The sequence below is a fragment of the Chenopodium quinoa genome, unplaced genomic scaffold (assembly GCF_001683475.1).
Source record: "Chenopodium quinoa cultivar QQ74 unplaced genomic scaffold, ASM168347v1, whole genome shotgun sequence".
Taxonomy (NCBI): Eukaryota; Viridiplantae; Streptophyta; class Magnoliopsida; order Caryophyllales; family Amaranthaceae; genus Chenopodium; species Chenopodium quinoa.
Window position 1 is genome coordinate 1,816,626 of NW_018743122.1, and position 16,706 is coordinate 1,833,331.

A 16,706-nucleotide genomic window follows, 5' to 3' on the forward strand; every position below is an offset into this window, starting at 1 on the left:
CTCGCTAACCCCCAGGTAGTAGAACTTAAATTGTGTTCGCCTTTTTGTGGGTGGATACCGTCGGAGGCGCGGCGCTTGACGTGCTCGTAGCTTTCAAGTAAGAGCCCCGGTTTTTGGGCGAAGCTCGCTTCGAGGGTAAGATTTGTTATCTTTTCTTTGTGATTATTTATGCTTTATGATTTTAATTATTACGAGTGGTTCCTCGGGTCGGGGTTGTTTCCGCGGTGAGTCGGACTCACCAAACCCCAACAGCTTTGACTCTGAAAAATCTGAAAACTGCTACAGCCGGTGAACCGGGTAATGAACTGCTAGCACTCGGAAGCTTGAAACTTGTTGTTATGCAGGCGGGAGCAGAGAAAACTCTCTCTCTAGAAATCTCTCTTTTTCTCTCTCTAAAAAGTCAATATGAACGTAGGGTGTGAAAAGGAGGGGAGTAACTTTCTATTTATAGAAAGTAAAAGTGGGGGGATAATTTTGATTTGAAATTCAAAATTTTACCCGTTACTGTTCACCTATGAAAGGTGGACACGTGTCACAGGCCCCACGTGACATGCACGTACGACCTGTGAGGGGCAAATGTTTAGGGTATTTTTTACCCTAGACACGTGGACCAATGAGAGGTCGCCACGTGTCGAGCTCAGGATGGCCATATGGCTCAACATCCTCTTGACACTTGGCGCCCTCAGATACGTTTCTGGAATGGCGGCTTTCAAAGGCCCAAACTTCTAGGAGCACCAGAAAACGGCGCAGCCCACTAAAATCTAGGTCAAGTGACCTAGGTAGGGGCACTTTTCCCAACGACCCTATAAATAGGGGGATATTTCCCCATTTTGGGGACACATTGAATCATTGATTACACACTTATTCTCTTACATCAGAGAAAGACCTGAGCTTGGAATCCGAGCAGATACCCACCTAAATTTCCGTTCTCTATTCCGTTTCAAGTGACTAACTTGTGCGTCGGAGGCGGAGCACCACCCAACCGGTGTCTCCGTTTGTTTTGCAGGTACAGCTCACAGCGGATCAGTCTTCGTGTTGTAACTCTCCCAAGGGACAAAAACACCCAAAACACGGTGCATATAGGTTTGAGAGCGGTATAGCTCCGCCTACAACACCTGCAAATGATTTCGAAATTCGGCCGGCCATGATCACCTTAATTGAGAGGAGGCAATATAGGGGAGCTAAGAATGAGAACCCGTTGAACCATCTTAAAGAATTTGAGAAATATTGCAACATCATCAAAGTCAACGGAGTTTCTCAAGAGTTCATCCGCCTCAAGTTGTTCCCCTTCTCTCTCATAGGAAGATCCTTAGAGTGGCTAGATAAAGAGGTGAAACCCAACTCCTTGAGAACATGGGATGATGTTACAAAGGCCTTCTTGTCCTGCTTCTACCCTCAAAAGAAGACGGCGGAGGCAAGAGCCTTGATTCAAGGGTTCAAGCAAAGGCCAAATGAAAGCCTTTACGAAGCATGGGAGAGATACAAAGAGTATCAAAGGGAGTGCCCTCACCACGGAATCCCAACATACCAAGTGGTCCAAATCTTCTATGGCGGTTTAAGTCCCCAAGGCAATTCATGCTTTGATGGGGGGGCCGGGGGTCCTATCATGAACAAGACCGAAGAAGAAGTGGTGGACATTATTGAGGACGTGGTGACGTACTATAGAGATTGGCAAGATGGGGAGAGGGACTCTTCAAGCAAGCAATCTTAATTGTACTCGGTGGACCATCTAAATGCGATCAACAACCTTTCCTCCCAAATGACAAACTTGGGAAAGGAGGTGACCGCAATCAAAGCCAAGTTGGAGAGTGCTTCTTCTTCTTCTCAAGCTTTGAATCTTCCCTACCAATTTAAGGGGAGAGGTACTCTTTCTAACTCTCAACCCCCTCCCTCTTCACATAATATGCCTATGAGTTGTTTTTTTTGTGATGCATGTGGATCGTATGATCATGACTCTAGTAATTGTCCTAATGAATGTGTTGATGAGTTTAATAACAATGATAGTGAGCATGTGAATTATGTGTCAAATAATAATGCTCAAAGGTTTGATAATCAAAAAGGTCAATGGAATAGGAATTACCAAAACCAAGGCAATTTTGACAACTATAACCAAGGTGGTGGTTATAGAAACCAAGGGAACCAAGGTTCTCGTGGTAGCTATAATAACCAAGGTTATAGTGGCCAAAATCAAAGCCAAAATTATGGTAATCAAAACCAAGGTTATGGAAATCATAACCAAGGTAGTGGTAATCATAATCAAGGTGGTGGTAACCATAATCAAGGTTATGGTCAAAATCAAAATAGGGGTACTTGGAACAATCAAGGGAGGGGCAATTTTCAAAATAATGCTCAAAGAGGTCCCCCACCCGAATTTGTTCCAAGGACTTAAGGAGAAAATTCCTATTCACAACCTTCTTCACCTAGGACCAATTTGGAAGAAATAATTGAGAATCAAACCAAGTTGTTGAACACATACATGGTCGTTAGTGGTAAAAAGTTCAATGAAATGATGACCCACAATAAAATGCTTGAAAACCAAATTTCTCAACTTGCTAATGCTTTGAAAGATCATGCAAGCCCGACCTTCTTCTTTACCTTCCCAAGGTCTTGATCCCAAGGAAAACGTGAATGCTATTGTTACAAGGAGTGGTAAGGTTCTTGAGGAGAGATTGGGAAGAATGAAGATAAGGAGATTCCTAAGGAAGCCTTGGTTGAGAATGAGGGGGATAGGGCATCATTGGATGAGGTTGTGGTTGAGACACCTAGAGAGGTGAGAGTAGAGAAAGAAATTGTGAAACCCAAGCTCCCTTACCCACAAAAATTCATGAGACACAAATTGGATGAACAATTTGGGAGATTCATTGATATGCTAAAACAACTTCATCTTTCTCTACCTTTTACCGATGTGATCAACCAAATGCCAAATTATGCCAAATTCCTCAAGGAAATTTTGAGTGGGAAAAGAACTTGTGAGGTTGTGGAGACTATCAATTTGACCGAAAATTGTAGTGCTATCATCATGAACAAAATTCCAAACAAATTGAAAGACCCCGGAAACTTCTCCATCCCTTGTGCCATTAACAAGATGCAAATTGATAATGCCTTATGTGACTTGGGAGCTAGTGTGAGAATAATGCTATATTCGGTTTATCAAAGACTTGAACTAGGGGAACTCTTACCTTCTAACATTACCTTGAAATTAGCCGATAGGTCAATCAAGTTTCCAAAAGGTAAGGTAGAAGATGTTCCATTGAGGGTTGGGAAGTTTGTGTTCCCGGTGGATTTTATTGTGCTTGAAATGGATAAAGATGCTACCATTCCATTCATTTTAGGTAGACCCTTTCTTGCTACCTCGGGTGCTATGATTGATGTGAGGAGTGCAACGATTTCCCTTAAGGTAGGAGATGAGGTCATTGAATTTGATTTGAATGAAATCATGAAGTATCCATGTTTTTCTCTAGAAAATTGCATGATGATTGATTCACTTGATCATGTTGTGTCTTCCATGCATGAGCACTTGCTCACCCCTAACGATGCTCTTGAGAATGTTTGTTGAACAAAGACAAAGTAGGTACACCATGCAAGGAAATGGAATTCTATGAGGAATTGCTTAATGGAAGCATGGAGGAAGTGGATGAGCAAATGTGCTTGAAAATCTCAAGCCAAGAAGCTTTGCAAGCGGCCACATCAAAGGAAGGTAATGGTGTGCCTATGGTAGAGCTCAAACCTCTACCATCACACCTTAGGTATGAGTTCTTGGGCCCTCATTCCACTTACCCCGTGATAGTTAGTGCATCCTTGAGCGTGAGCCAAGCTCAAGAGTTATGTGGTGTTTTGAGAAAGCACCAAGGTGCTTTGGGGTACACAATTGATGATCTTAAAGGTATAAGCCCCGCCTTGTGCCAACACCACATAACACTTGAGGAAGGCGCCCTTCCTTCTATCGAACGACAAAGAAAACTACATCCCCAAATGGGAGAGGTAGTTAAGAAGGAGATCACCAAGCTATTGGATGCGGGAATCATATTCCCCATCTTTAGCTCAAGGTGGGTCTCCCCCGTGCATGTCGTTCCAAAGAAGGGGGGCATGACCGTGGTTGAGAATGAGAAGGGTGAGCTCATTCCAACTAAGACGGTCACGGGTTGGCGGATGTGTATAGACTATAGACGTCTAAACACATCCACCAAGAAGGATCACTTCCCTCTTCCATTTATAGATTAAATGCTTGAAAGACTAACAAGGCACAAGTTTTATTGTTTCCTTGATGGATATTCGGGATTCTTCAAAATCCCCATCCACCTCGATGATCAAGAGAAAATTACCTTCACATGTCCTTATGGGACCTTTTCCTATCGATGAATGCCCTTTGGGTCATGCAATGCACCCGCTACATTCCAAAGGTGCATGATGAGTATTTTCGGGGATATGTTGGAGGAGGAAATGGAGGTCTTCATGGATGACTTTTCGGTGGGGGGGGGGGGTGTCTCATTTGAGGAGTGCCTTGTGAAGCTTGAGAAGTGTTTGGAAAGAATTAGTAGAAAAAACGTCATTTGTAACCCCCTATTTGTAACCAACAGTACTTTTTTAGTTACAATTAGTATATTTGTAACTAACAATTAAAAAATCCGTTACAAATAATTAGTAAAAACTTGTATGACTCATGTAATCGTAACTGACTAAGAATTGTTGGTTACAAGTAATTGTTATTGTAACTAACAATTTAATTGACAGTTACTACTACTATACTTATATTTTCTGTAAATATATATTTGTAACTAACAACACATAGTCGGTTACAAATACTAATTTCATTTTATTTTAATATATTTTTTTCAATAAAGAAAAAGAAAAATCTAAGCCCCAAAATAATAAATAAAAAAAAACCTCGACCTCCCCTATTACCCCCAACCTTAGTCTAAAATTCCCCCAAAAATAAAAAAAAAACTCCCACAAAAATCCCCCCCAATTCACTCAGAAAATTTGGCTTGAGCACCGCCCCATCCACCTGAGCTTGAAGACCGCCGAAGTTCAGCCTCAAAGAGTTCCGTTGGATTGAAGGCTGCCGGAGTGCCGTCGGCTAGTTCGAGCGTTAGCCACCGTCAAGCAGCATCAACACTTATATACATTAGGGTATGTTCGAGAATTAATTGGTTTTTTTTTTTGTAAATGCAAATTGAATTGGGCTCATTTACTTCTTTGGATTGAAGGCTGCCGGAGTTCCTCTGGGTTGAAGGCTGCCGGAGTGCCATCGGCTAGTTCGAGCGTTAGCCACCGTCAAGCAGCATCAACACTTATACATTAGGGTATGTTTGAGAATTAATTGGTTTTTTTTACATGCAAATTGAATTGGGCTCATTTACTTCTTTGGATTGAAGGCTGCCGGAGTTCCTCTGGGTTGAAGGCTGTCGGAGTGCCGTCGGCTAGTTCGAGCGTTAGCCACCGTCTAGAGGTCCTACCTTGTTTTTTCCTTTCAAACAGCTATTCAAATAAATTTACTGAATTATAATAAAATGGCAAACTAATAGCATGGTGTGAAAAGCAGCTGTTATTTTTGTTGGCTATGAATGAATGTAGGGAGCTTTGTGTCATATTAAAGCCTTCTGTCATACAAAGTTCTGTAAAGTTTTTCAACTAACTGTTGTGCGGAAAGCAGTTTGGACTATGTGTGTTAACTAGCACTACGAAATCGGTTGTGACTGATAGCCCATCATGTTCTTCCAGTAGCAATCTGTTAATATTGGCATGATGCATCTTGATACTTTAATATCATCTGAACGCCTGATTTCTTCAAAAAATATGTTATGTAGTATAGCCTATGATTAACCTCCAAATATAATGAATCATAAAGATGAATCGAAGTATTTGTAAATGTATCAATTGATGCAGTGATAATTTTGACTCATGAAGTACAAAGTAACTAGTCAGGTGCTGCTTCTGTCACTGTTATTGCAATGATGACTGTATACTACTTTTTCTACTATCAGGAATTACCTTAGAAGTTTAGAAGGATGACATAGTTTCATCCGTAGAAACACGTCTTGTCCATTTGTCTGCTTAATTTTTACACCATTTGGATAGTAGTTACTTCTGTGAACTGCACTTTGTTCTAGCAGGATTAGAACATGAATCCATATTGGTTGAGCACTTTTATTTTACTATTGCATCTTTAATGGATGACAAACCAAACCATATTAAAGAGATTGGTTTAATTTCATATTTTTTCCCTTCCTGTACCAGGCACCATGCAGTTAATGCATGTTTGGCGCCGCTGTACTCTGTAGAAGGAATGCATGTAATCACAGTGGAAGGCATTGGAAGTCGTAAACTTGGCTTAGCTTGCATCCAGTGCAGGTTCAATTCTTCCCTTTCTATTTGATTTCATCGAAAGAGGATCATACTCCATATATCATTATAAGCACACATAAGAGCTTTTGCAAGTTCTTATTTGTTTTTTACATTGAATTCAAATTTCTGTTTCAATTTTTTGTCTCAATTTTCTGTCATATTGCATTTAAATACCTATTTCAATTTTACATTGAATTCAAGTTGCTGTTTATATTGTATTTATCTATTGTATTTGAATTCAAGTTTCTGCTTATTTATTTTTTACATTGAATTCAAGTTTCTGTTTATATTGTATTTATCTATTATAGTTGAATTATATTTTGGGAGTCTCGATTATTGTAAAACCGTAAACTCTTGCTTGATTTCATTGATACCATAAGCAGCATATTTATAATACAAGGCAGAAGAATCCTAAGCCTATACGGAAACAAGTCCTGCTAGCTTAGGTAAATAAACATAAACAAGGAATCAAATATTATCATAGTAAATCTAAATATATTCACTAAATCTTAGTATATTTCCTAAATATATCGTAATAATTACATTGTGGGTTAAGATCTTTAAGGTGTAGCTGTGTAATTTAATTTAATTTAATTTTATAGGGTTAATCTCTTGATTTTTGGGTTGTGTAATGTATTTGAATGCTTTGATTATCTTGGTTTTAAGTGTTATATGTGTTATCTCACTGTGAGGTGGATTTTGTCGATCTTGTGTTTATGACATTTCAAATATAAAGTTCATCTGCCTTAATTAGTGCGTGTTATATCATAGTGTATACTTTGTCGTTCAAATTCTAGTTATGAATCACGTCATATCTGGGTAGATACTTTGCTTTTTTTGGTGTTTAACATAACATGTTATTACATTTTAGAAATGAATCGTGAATGGATGTATGAAGCAATCCGAATGTCACCTGCATACTTGGAAGGAGTTAATGAGTTTTGTAAGATTGCTGTGCAACATCAGTGGAGTGTTGTTGTTGAACAAAGACTTACTAGGGCAAGACCTATCTTCTGCCCTTGTTGTCGTTGCAAGAACGTGAAGAGGTGGGATGACATTAAGAAAATAGAGGAACATTTGATTATTCATGGGTTCATGTCAGACTACACAGTTTGGTACTGGCATGGTGAAAAACTTACTCCTATGGGCAATTCATCTTCTGTTAATAATGATACCGAACTTGATAGGGAGTCGGGTGGTAGTGATAATATTGATGGGTTTGATGAGGAAAACAATGTTATGAAGATAACATCAATGATATGATGGAAGGGTTGGAGGATCGTGTGAATGAAAATTCCCGTACAAAGTATTCCAAGCTTTCGGGGGTGTTAACATTATTCAACTTGAAAGCAAAGAGCGATTGGACTGACACGAGTTTCACTTTGTTGTTAGAAACTCTTTCGGATATGTTTCCCGAGGGGAATGATATTCCTAAGTCCACCTATTATGCGAAGAAATTGATGTGTCCCATGGGTTTAGAGTACACCAAGATCCATGCATGTCCTAATGACTGTGTGCTTTTTTGAAAGGAGAATGAAAACTTAGATGCTTGTCCACAGTGCGGTGAGTCTCGATACAAGCGGGAGGGTTTAAACTTGAACCGTAAGAAATGGCCGCCAGCTAAGGTTGTATGGTATCTTCCAATAATTCCAAGGTTTAAACGTCTATTTTCAATCAAGCAAGATGATAAAAACTTGGTGTGGCATGACAATGAGAGGAAGAAAGATGGGTTAATTAGACACCCGGCTGATTCATTGCAATGGAAACACATTGATGAGACATTTCCAGAGTTCGGTAATGAGCCTAGGAACTTGAGGCTTGCGTTGAGTACAGACGAGATGAACCCTTATGACACTTTAAGTAGCAAACATAGTACATGGCCGGTTCTTTTGTCGATATACAACTTACCTCCTTGGTTGTGTCAGAAGCAAAAGTACATCATGCTGTCACTGTTAATATCAGGTCCTAAACAACCTGGTCATGACATAGATGTGTACTTAGAGCCGCTCATAGATGATTTGAAGCTGTTGTGGGATGAAGGTGTTGTGACATTCGATGCTTATACCGGGACAAATTTCAGACTTAGAGCCATGATTTTCTGTACCATAAATGATTTTTCAGCGTATGGAAATTTGTCGGGGTACAAAAACAAAGGACAAAAAGCATGCCCAATATGTGAAGATGATATGCCTATTACATACCTGAATCATTGGGGTAAGAATGTGTATTTGCATACTAGAAGGTCACTTCGTCGAGACCATCCATATCGAAAGATGAAGAAACAATTCAATGGTTTTATTGAGAAAAGAGTGTGTCGTAAGCCGCTGACAGGGACCCAGATTTATGAAAAAATTAAACATAACAACACAGTCTACGGAAAGCTTCACACACCGAAAACAAAGAAGGATGTTCTATGGAAAAAAGTGTCTAAGTTATGGGAACTTCCTTACTGGAAGCACTTAAGAGTTAGACATTGTTTGGATGTGATGCATATTGAAAAAAATGTTTGTGATTCATTGATTGGGACATTGTTGAATATTAAGGGGAAGACCAAGGATGGTGCTACTATGCGTAGAGACATGAAGGAAGCCAATATTCGACCAAAGTTATGGCCCGAGGATAATGAAAGAAGGAAGAAATCATTCTTGCCTCATGCATGCTACACGTTGTCTAGGGAAGAGAAGAGGATGTTTTGTGAATGTTTGAATGTTTTGTGAATGTTTGAATGTGAGCCGTTTTGTTTCGGTAACCGATAAGAAAGTATCTGGTATGAAATGTCATGATTGTCATGTCATGATGCAAGTATTCTTACCAATTGCTATTCGGGGGCTATTGCCGAAACATGTTAGGTATGCCGTTGTGAAGCTTTGTCACTTTTTCAGTGACATATGTAGTAAGGCAATTGATCCCAAAAGCTTGATGAAATGGAAGCTGATGTTATTGAAACCTTATGCAAGTTCGAGATGTATTTTCCACCCTCGTTCTTTGATATAATGGTACACGTAGTTATCCACTTACCTTGAGAGATTAAAGAATGCGGTCCTGTGTTCATGCATTATATGTACCCTTATGAAAGGCACGTGGGAAGTTTGCAAGATAAAGTTAAAAATAGAGCAAGTCTTGAGGGTAGTATCATTCAAGCTATCCTTGCAGAGGAAGCTGGGAACTCTTGTGCTGTGTTCTTGGCTAGGGCTAAAGAAATTGGTGTTCCCGTTTCTCGACATGAGGGAAGGCTGCAAGGGAAGGGTAAAGTTGGTCGAAAATTGGTTAGGCCTCCCATTGACAGATTTCAAAAGGCCCATCAATATGTTTTGCAACAGCTTTCTGAAGTTCATCCATACATAGAAAAGCATCTACATGAATTGCAATGTCAAAATCCAAGAATAACTGCTTATTCATTGATGCAAGAGCATAATCGCCGGTTTGTTGAGTGGTTTCAAGTCCAAGTGAAGCTTCAATTGAGTCAAAATGAAAATGTACCAGAAATGATCAAGTGGCTAGCACGAGGTCCCCAACCACTTGTTTATTCTTATGAGAGCTACGACATCAATGGATATTCTTTCTCTACTTGTCTTAAGGATGAAAAGAGTGTTCAGCAGAATAGTGGCGTGGTTGTAGTTGCATCTTCAACAGAATACTCAAGCGCTAAAGATACAAGGCCAATCGATGCGACACAAGCATATTATGGGGTTATTCAAGAGATTTGGGAGCTAGACTATGTTGATTTCACCATTCCTCTTTTTCGATGCAAGTGGGCAGACAATCGTCGTGGACAAAAAAGGGATGTTCTGTTTGGTTATACTTTGGTAGATTCAAGTCGTTATATAGAAGGTGAGGAGCCTTTTATCCTAGCAAAACAAGCTAAACAAATTTTTTACATCAACGACAATATGGATCCAATGTGGCGTGTTGTGGTTCAAGGAAAAAGACGAATTGTTGGTGTTGAAGATGTCGTAGATGAAGAGGAGTACGACAGATTGGATGACACCCCACCTTTATCCATGGGTGTCCAACCTCTTCAAGATGGAGAAGATATAGTTGATGATGAGGACTATGATCGTGACGAAGTGGTGGAGGTTGATTTAGTTACGACACCACTATAGGGTTTATGTTAGTGTTATTATGCTATGTTAGCTTAGCAATTTTGTAATATTAGCAATGAACTTGGTTCCTCTCTCTCTCTCTCTGAGATCAAATGAATCTGTATTTGAATGATATTCTGTTTTGACTTCTGCCAATTTAAAGATTTTATAGATGAGACTTTGGAATTATTTGATCAAATAAAGCTTGAATTTTGTAAATAACTTCCTGTGAATGCTCTGCTTGTAAATATATCCTTTTACTAAGGAAGCTTTATTATGTGTGATTCAGGTTCTGTGGGGTCTCAAATTCCTTGGTTAAGCGTGATGCTGAGGGAGCACCTGCAGCAATAACAGTGCCCTAAACTAAAGGTATTTGTTATAATACATGATAAATATTTTGTTTTCTAGCTTCTGTAATAATACATGATAAATATTTAGTCTGCTAGCTTCTGTAATATATGATAAATAATTAGTCTGCTAGCTTTCGCTTATATTTAGTTTTTGCACCTCTATTATTTGATAAGGCATAAAATGCTAGGGTTGCTCGTTTCACATTCTCAAGTACTTCAAGTGGTATCCGATGGTTGATGATTTGAAAGAATCCCCACTTCTGAGCAGCATCACATACTGATTTTACAACTGTTGGGTCATCCCACTTGGACACGTCGACTATGGGGATCGAAGCCTCTTCCATGATCTTCATCAATTTTATTTATTTGGCAACTTCTGAGAGGCTTTTAATGGACTGAATTTTATTTATTTTAATTCTGTAATAAATAAATGGTGCATATTCTGTAATAAAGTGGGTGATATTATGTGAACCAGGGCATACATCAAACTTTCTGCCATGTCTTATTTAAAGAAGCCTAACTGAAAAATAAATCAGAATTGGTACCTCCACCTTCAGCATCACTTAATTTGGCATACATACCTAGGCAGTAGAGAATTTATAATATACAAAATCAGAATTTATATACACATATACTGCAGTTCAAGATCTTGCTTACCATTTACAATATGTTGTGTTTGCTGGTTTCAGATTTTATCAAGCAAGTTTCATAGCAGAGCAAGAATTGCCATGGAGGAAAGTGGAGATGAATACAACCAAGAATGTCAAGATATGGAAGAACTTCAACATGATGTTGTTACATCACAACCTAAGCCTAAGAAAAAAGGAAGAGGTCCATCAAAAGGAGTCCAAACAACAACTCCTATCTTCCTTGAATTTGATGAATTTGGTTTGCCTACGGGGAAATGGGAATCTGAATATGGAAAACAAATTGAGACTTGTTCCAAAAAAGTTGACATCAATGTTAAGGAATATTCAAAGATGGATAAAGAGGAGAAAAAAAAACCTATGGGAGGAGACAAAGGTATAAATGCTTTAAATATGTAGAATTTATTGAGTCTATGTTAACCTAACCTTGTCGATTAATTTCTTCGGCACTTTGGTTTTTTTTTTTTTTAATAATTTTTTTGGAGCAGCGCAAGTTCCACATTGATGATCCGGAAGGAGTTAAGGAAAAGAACTTTCATGTAGCTGTCGGGAACAGATTTAGGGGGCACAAGTCTTGGTTAAACGCTCGCTTTATCACAAAAACCGAAGCTCCTACCGAAGATTCACCTAGTGCAAAAATGAAGCCATGGGAACTTTATAAGGGTTTCATCTCAGAGCTGCAGTGGAAAGATTTTGAGGCATATTACACATCAAAAGAATTCAAGGTATGTAATTATTAGTGTTATGCTTTAAGAATGAGATGACTATGAATATAATTCTAATATGGTTATTACTTAACAGCTTAAAAGTGAAAGGGGGAAGGAAAATGCAAAACAAAACAAATATCGACATCACTTAGGGCAAAGAAGCTATGGGAGGGCTCGAGAACACTGGAAAAAGTCAAATAGACTTCCCCCAGTCTCTGAATCATCAACCACGAGCAACACCACTGAATTAAGTACTACTACGTCATTAAATGAAAGGCTGACGCATCGTTCTCTTGAATGGGTCTTAGCACGTCAAATTAAGTTACCCGATGGATCATGGGGTATAGACCCAAAAGATGTAGACACTGTTGCAATTGCTAAATCAGTAGTAAGTTCTTTTCTCATTATGTATTTATATTATGCAAGCTCTTCATCTACAAGTTTATAATTGTTAACCTTGCATTAAACTTACTATAATTAATCATCATTTTTATCATGTAGTTAGAAAACATGAAAACGAAGTCCGTAGAGAGACAAGAAGGAACAAGTTCATGTGAAGAGCGAGGCATTGATGCCCTAACCTTAGCATTAGGGAAAAAGGATAATCGGGGTCATGTCAAAGGACTTGGTAGATGTGGGGTTGGTGTTGGCCTTACTCAAGCATTCGGGAAGAAAGATCGTAAGGGGAAAAGATCAAGCCATAATAGCTGTTCTTTTAGTGAATTGGAAGCAATGAAAGACTCTTTAACTCAAGAATTTGAAGCAAAATTTGAAGAAAGGTTGAGTCAACGGGTAGTTGAGGAGATTCAGACTTATGTGGCTAATTTGATTCCTCGCTCAAACTCAACATTGCCAATAATGCCAGCAATTACTGAACTTCAATCACCCTTAGCAAACAATCTTAATCAAATAAAAGCAACACGTGTGATACAGGTAAGTGAGAAATATTAAGATATTTGTATCTCATAATTTAAATATCAAATAATAAGATAATATGTCTTTAATATTCAACAATGTAGGTCCCGACTCCATGTTTTCTTACCTTGATTGATGAGTACAATGAGAATAAAGTGGTCGTGGCAGATGGAACAGCACAACCGTGTTTGGACGGGGTTACTCATAACCTTACCATGAATCCGAAGCACTATAGAGTTAGTGTGGACTATCCTTACCCCGACTATGCCTCTCTTGATCTACCGGTGAAGGCTCCAGATGGTGAAACTAAGTTGGGTAAAGCGACTGGCTATTTTGTGGAATGGCCTATCTATTTAGTGATTTTCAAAGATGAGGTATAATGTTTTCTACATTATAAAATTTAATTATGAGTATGTTAAATGTTTTTTTTAACTTAATAATAATTTAACAAATATTAAATTTAAAAGGACATGGGACCACTGATAAAGAAGGCAAAATCAGTAGAAGCCAATGAGAAAGTTGATAGTTGTGGCGTTAAATCAAGGCAATCAACTACTAAAGGCTTTGCTCTACTTGATGATAGCATTGTTGGTAGTTTGAGTGAGTGTTGTGAGATGTTGTATTGGTGCATGAGCTCTGATATTGACAAGTATGATACTATAACGGTATCATTGAAGGCTCCTTATTTCTATCAAAATGAGGATAAAAAAACTTTTGTTACAGCTACAGACGTATCAGAACTTCTTAGAGGAGCATGGGCTAATGTTTCATTGTTTCATGTCTACATTTTGTAAGATTTTCACACACTAATCTGTATGTGTAATTGAAAGATATTTATATATCCCATCCTATATGTAAGTAACCAAATTTTGTTTTACAGGTACCTAATTCATATGCATATTTCCATTTTAAATATAACCGAGATCACATTCCTTTGTCCTCAAAGGATTTCGGTAGCTGAAATCGAGCACGATTATCTCGAAGTTCATGGGTATGTTAAAAAGGCTTTTATGTCCGAACTTGAAAAGGAAGATAAGCATTGCAAATTTATGTTAGCACCGTATCTTCAAAGGTTTGTCCTACGACACATGCTTAATTATTTACTATTGTATATGTTTGTGAATTACAAGTTAATTAAAGTTTTATGGAATGTCATTTTTTTATAGTAATCATTGGGTGCTTTTGGTAATAAACTTACAATTGGGCCTTGTGTTCGAGTTTGATCCTGCCACTTGTCCTAAAAAGACCCCAAGAAAATTGAGATTGGCTGATATACTAATGAAGTAAGTAAAGATAGAACATCATTTTCACATAATAAATTCAAAGTTTATGAAAAATGTTGTTATTTTTTTATTATAATTTTTTATTATAGGGCATACAAGGTGTATTTGTCTAAATTGAAGGGTAATGTTTTGAAAAGTAGAAGGAAAAATTTGCTATTTAAGCAAATGGAGGTACATAAGTGATATCCTTTATGTTACACAAATTAATGCATGCAATGCATAAGTATTTTAATGGGTAATAAATTGTGGGCTTTGATGTTTTAATTCTAGTGTGCTCAACAAAAAGGAGGTACTGAGTGTGGATATTACATCATGAGATACATGTATGAGGTTGTTGTTGGTCACAGTGAGTGCGAAGGTAATTTAGAGGAGGTAAGTGACGTGTGATTGTTTCTTTGAAATAATTAAAATAATCTTTTTGAATTTATTTGAATATATAATATTTGTTTGTATTTTACCAGGTATATTCTGCAAGGAAAATGGCTTTTGATGAAAGGGAATTGAATGAAACTAGAGAACACTGGGCAAATTTCTTTCGAAGAAAATATTTGTTGAATGAACCAATTTAGTTATTTTAATTTCATCGAATGCATAACTAATTTGATTGCATATGTAGGGATGGTGAACTTGTTTGTTGATTAGTGAATGAATTTATTGATGTGTTACATTAAATTTTTTATGTGGAATGATGACTTCATTTATTGGTGAATGGTAATGATGTTAGAGTAGTGTTGTGAGTACAGGTTTTTATTAATCAATATCAACTTGAAGTTGGGATGTTCGTAAAAAAGGGGAGATGTTGTCCGTTTTTCTGTAGGAAAATGAGATTGTATATGAGTCTATGTACTCAAACCTGCAGGAACTATCTATGATATCTTCTCCGTATATAAATTATTTGGACAAAAAAAAAAATACAATTATTCGTAACCAACAAATAAATCGTTAGTTACAAATATCTTGAATTGTTATCATAAATTGAAGCTATAATTGTAACTGACAATAAATATGGTAGTTACGAATAAACATATAATCGTAACGGACAATTAACATGATAGTTACAAATAATAGCTTAATTGTAACTAACATTTAAAAAGTTAGTTACAATAAACTGTCAAATTAGACTATAAAATGGTGTATTTGTAACTAACATTTAGAGAGTCCGTTACAATTGCCTAACTTCTTGTAACTAACATTGTTGGTTACAAAAGCCTAACAGTATTTGTAACTCCTGTAAATGATGTAACGGACAAAGTTGGTTACAAAAAGCCCGTTTTTATCAGTTACAAATGACGTTTTTTCTACTAGTGAAGATGTGTGAAGGTCAATCTTGTTTTGAATTGGGAGAAATGCCACTTCATGGTGGAGGAGGGTATAGTGCTTGGGCACAAGATTTCAAATAGAGGCATTGAGGTGGATAAGGCAAAAATAGAAGTGATTGAGAAACTTCCACCTCCAGTGAATGTCAAGGGAGTGAGATCGTTCCTTGGTCATGCGGGTTTTTATAGGAGATTCATCAAGGATTTTTCACTTATTGCTAAGCCCCTAAATGACCTTCTTCAAAAGGATGTTGAGTTCATTTTTGATGACAAATGCTTGAAGGCATTTGATAGATTGAAGAAGGCCCTAATCTCCACTCCTATTGTTCAAGCCTCAAGGTGGGATCTTCCTTTTGAATTGATGTGTGATGCGAGTGATTGGGCGATTGGAGGTGTTTTGGGACAACGTGTAGACAAGAAGCTTCATGTGATTTACTATATGTCCAAGACTCTCAATGGGGCTCAAAAGAACTACACAACAACGGAAAAGGAATTTTTAGCAATTGTACACTCTTTTGAGAAATTCCGTTGTTACTTGTTGGGTTTCAAGACCATAGTCTTCACGGATCACGCGGCCCTCAAGTATCTCTTTTCTAAGAAAGAGTCCAAGCCTAGGTTGATTCGATGGGTGCTTGAATTGCAAACTTTTGAGATTGAGATTAGGGACAAGAAGGGTGCGGAAAATGTTGTGACAGACCATCTTTCTCGCCTTGAGGGTGATCAAATTCATGATGATGGTTCACCAATTGAGGATAGAATGCTTGATGACTTCTTATATGCCATAAGGGTGAAGGAACTCCCATGGTATGCCGACTTGGTGAATTTTCTAGCATGTGGGGAGTTTCCATCCTCTTTCTCAAAGAACGAAAGGAAGAAAATCAAAAGGGAGGCAAGACATTACTTGTGGGATGATCCCATCTTATACAAACGAGGGGTTGATGGCTTACTTAGGCGTTATGTTCCAAATGAAGAGGTGTCTAGTGTTTTAAGGATGTGTCACTCAGACCCTAGTGGCGGGCATATGGGTGTTTCCAAGACCGCTACCAAGGTTCTTCAAAGTG

The 16,706-nt window shown here is 37.9% G+C and overlaps 1 protein-coding gene across 4 annotated transcripts; it reads left to right on the forward strand.

Moving 5' to 3' along the window:
* Positions 1-4,478: 4,478 nt before the first annotated feature.
* Positions 4,479-15,057, forward strand: LOC110731976. 4 transcript variants are annotated; one of them, XM_021911885.1, is made up of 17 exons: positions 4,479-5,130; positions 5,208-5,303; positions 5,376-5,449; positions 6,238-6,351; positions 10,717-10,796; positions 10,966-11,318; positions 11,467-11,800; positions 11,913-12,149; positions 12,226-12,519; positions 12,633-13,064; positions 13,151-13,420; positions 13,514-13,836; positions 13,927-14,118; positions 14,213-14,329; positions 14,419-14,500; positions 14,600-14,701; positions 14,791-15,057. In XM_021911885.1, exons 7-17 carry the CDS (start codon positions 11,522-11,524, stop codon positions 14,896-14,898), a joined length of 2,436 nt encoding a protein of 811 aa, XP_021767577.1. In that variant the 5' UTR covers positions 4,479-5,130; positions 5,208-5,303; positions 5,376-5,449; positions 6,238-6,351; positions 10,717-10,796; positions 10,966-11,318; positions 11,467-11,521; the 3' UTR covers positions 14,899-15,057. The 4 variants fall into 4 exon arrangements, 3 of the variants coding, with proteins under 3 accessions (XP_021767577.1, XP_021767575.1, XP_021767578.1); XM_021911883.1 differs by lacking the exon at positions 10,966-11,318; XM_021911886.1 differs by lacking the exons at positions 10,966-11,318; positions 14,213-14,329 and having other exon boundaries at positions 4,480-5,130.
* The last annotated feature ends 1,649 nt before the right edge of the window (positions 15,058-16,706 follow it).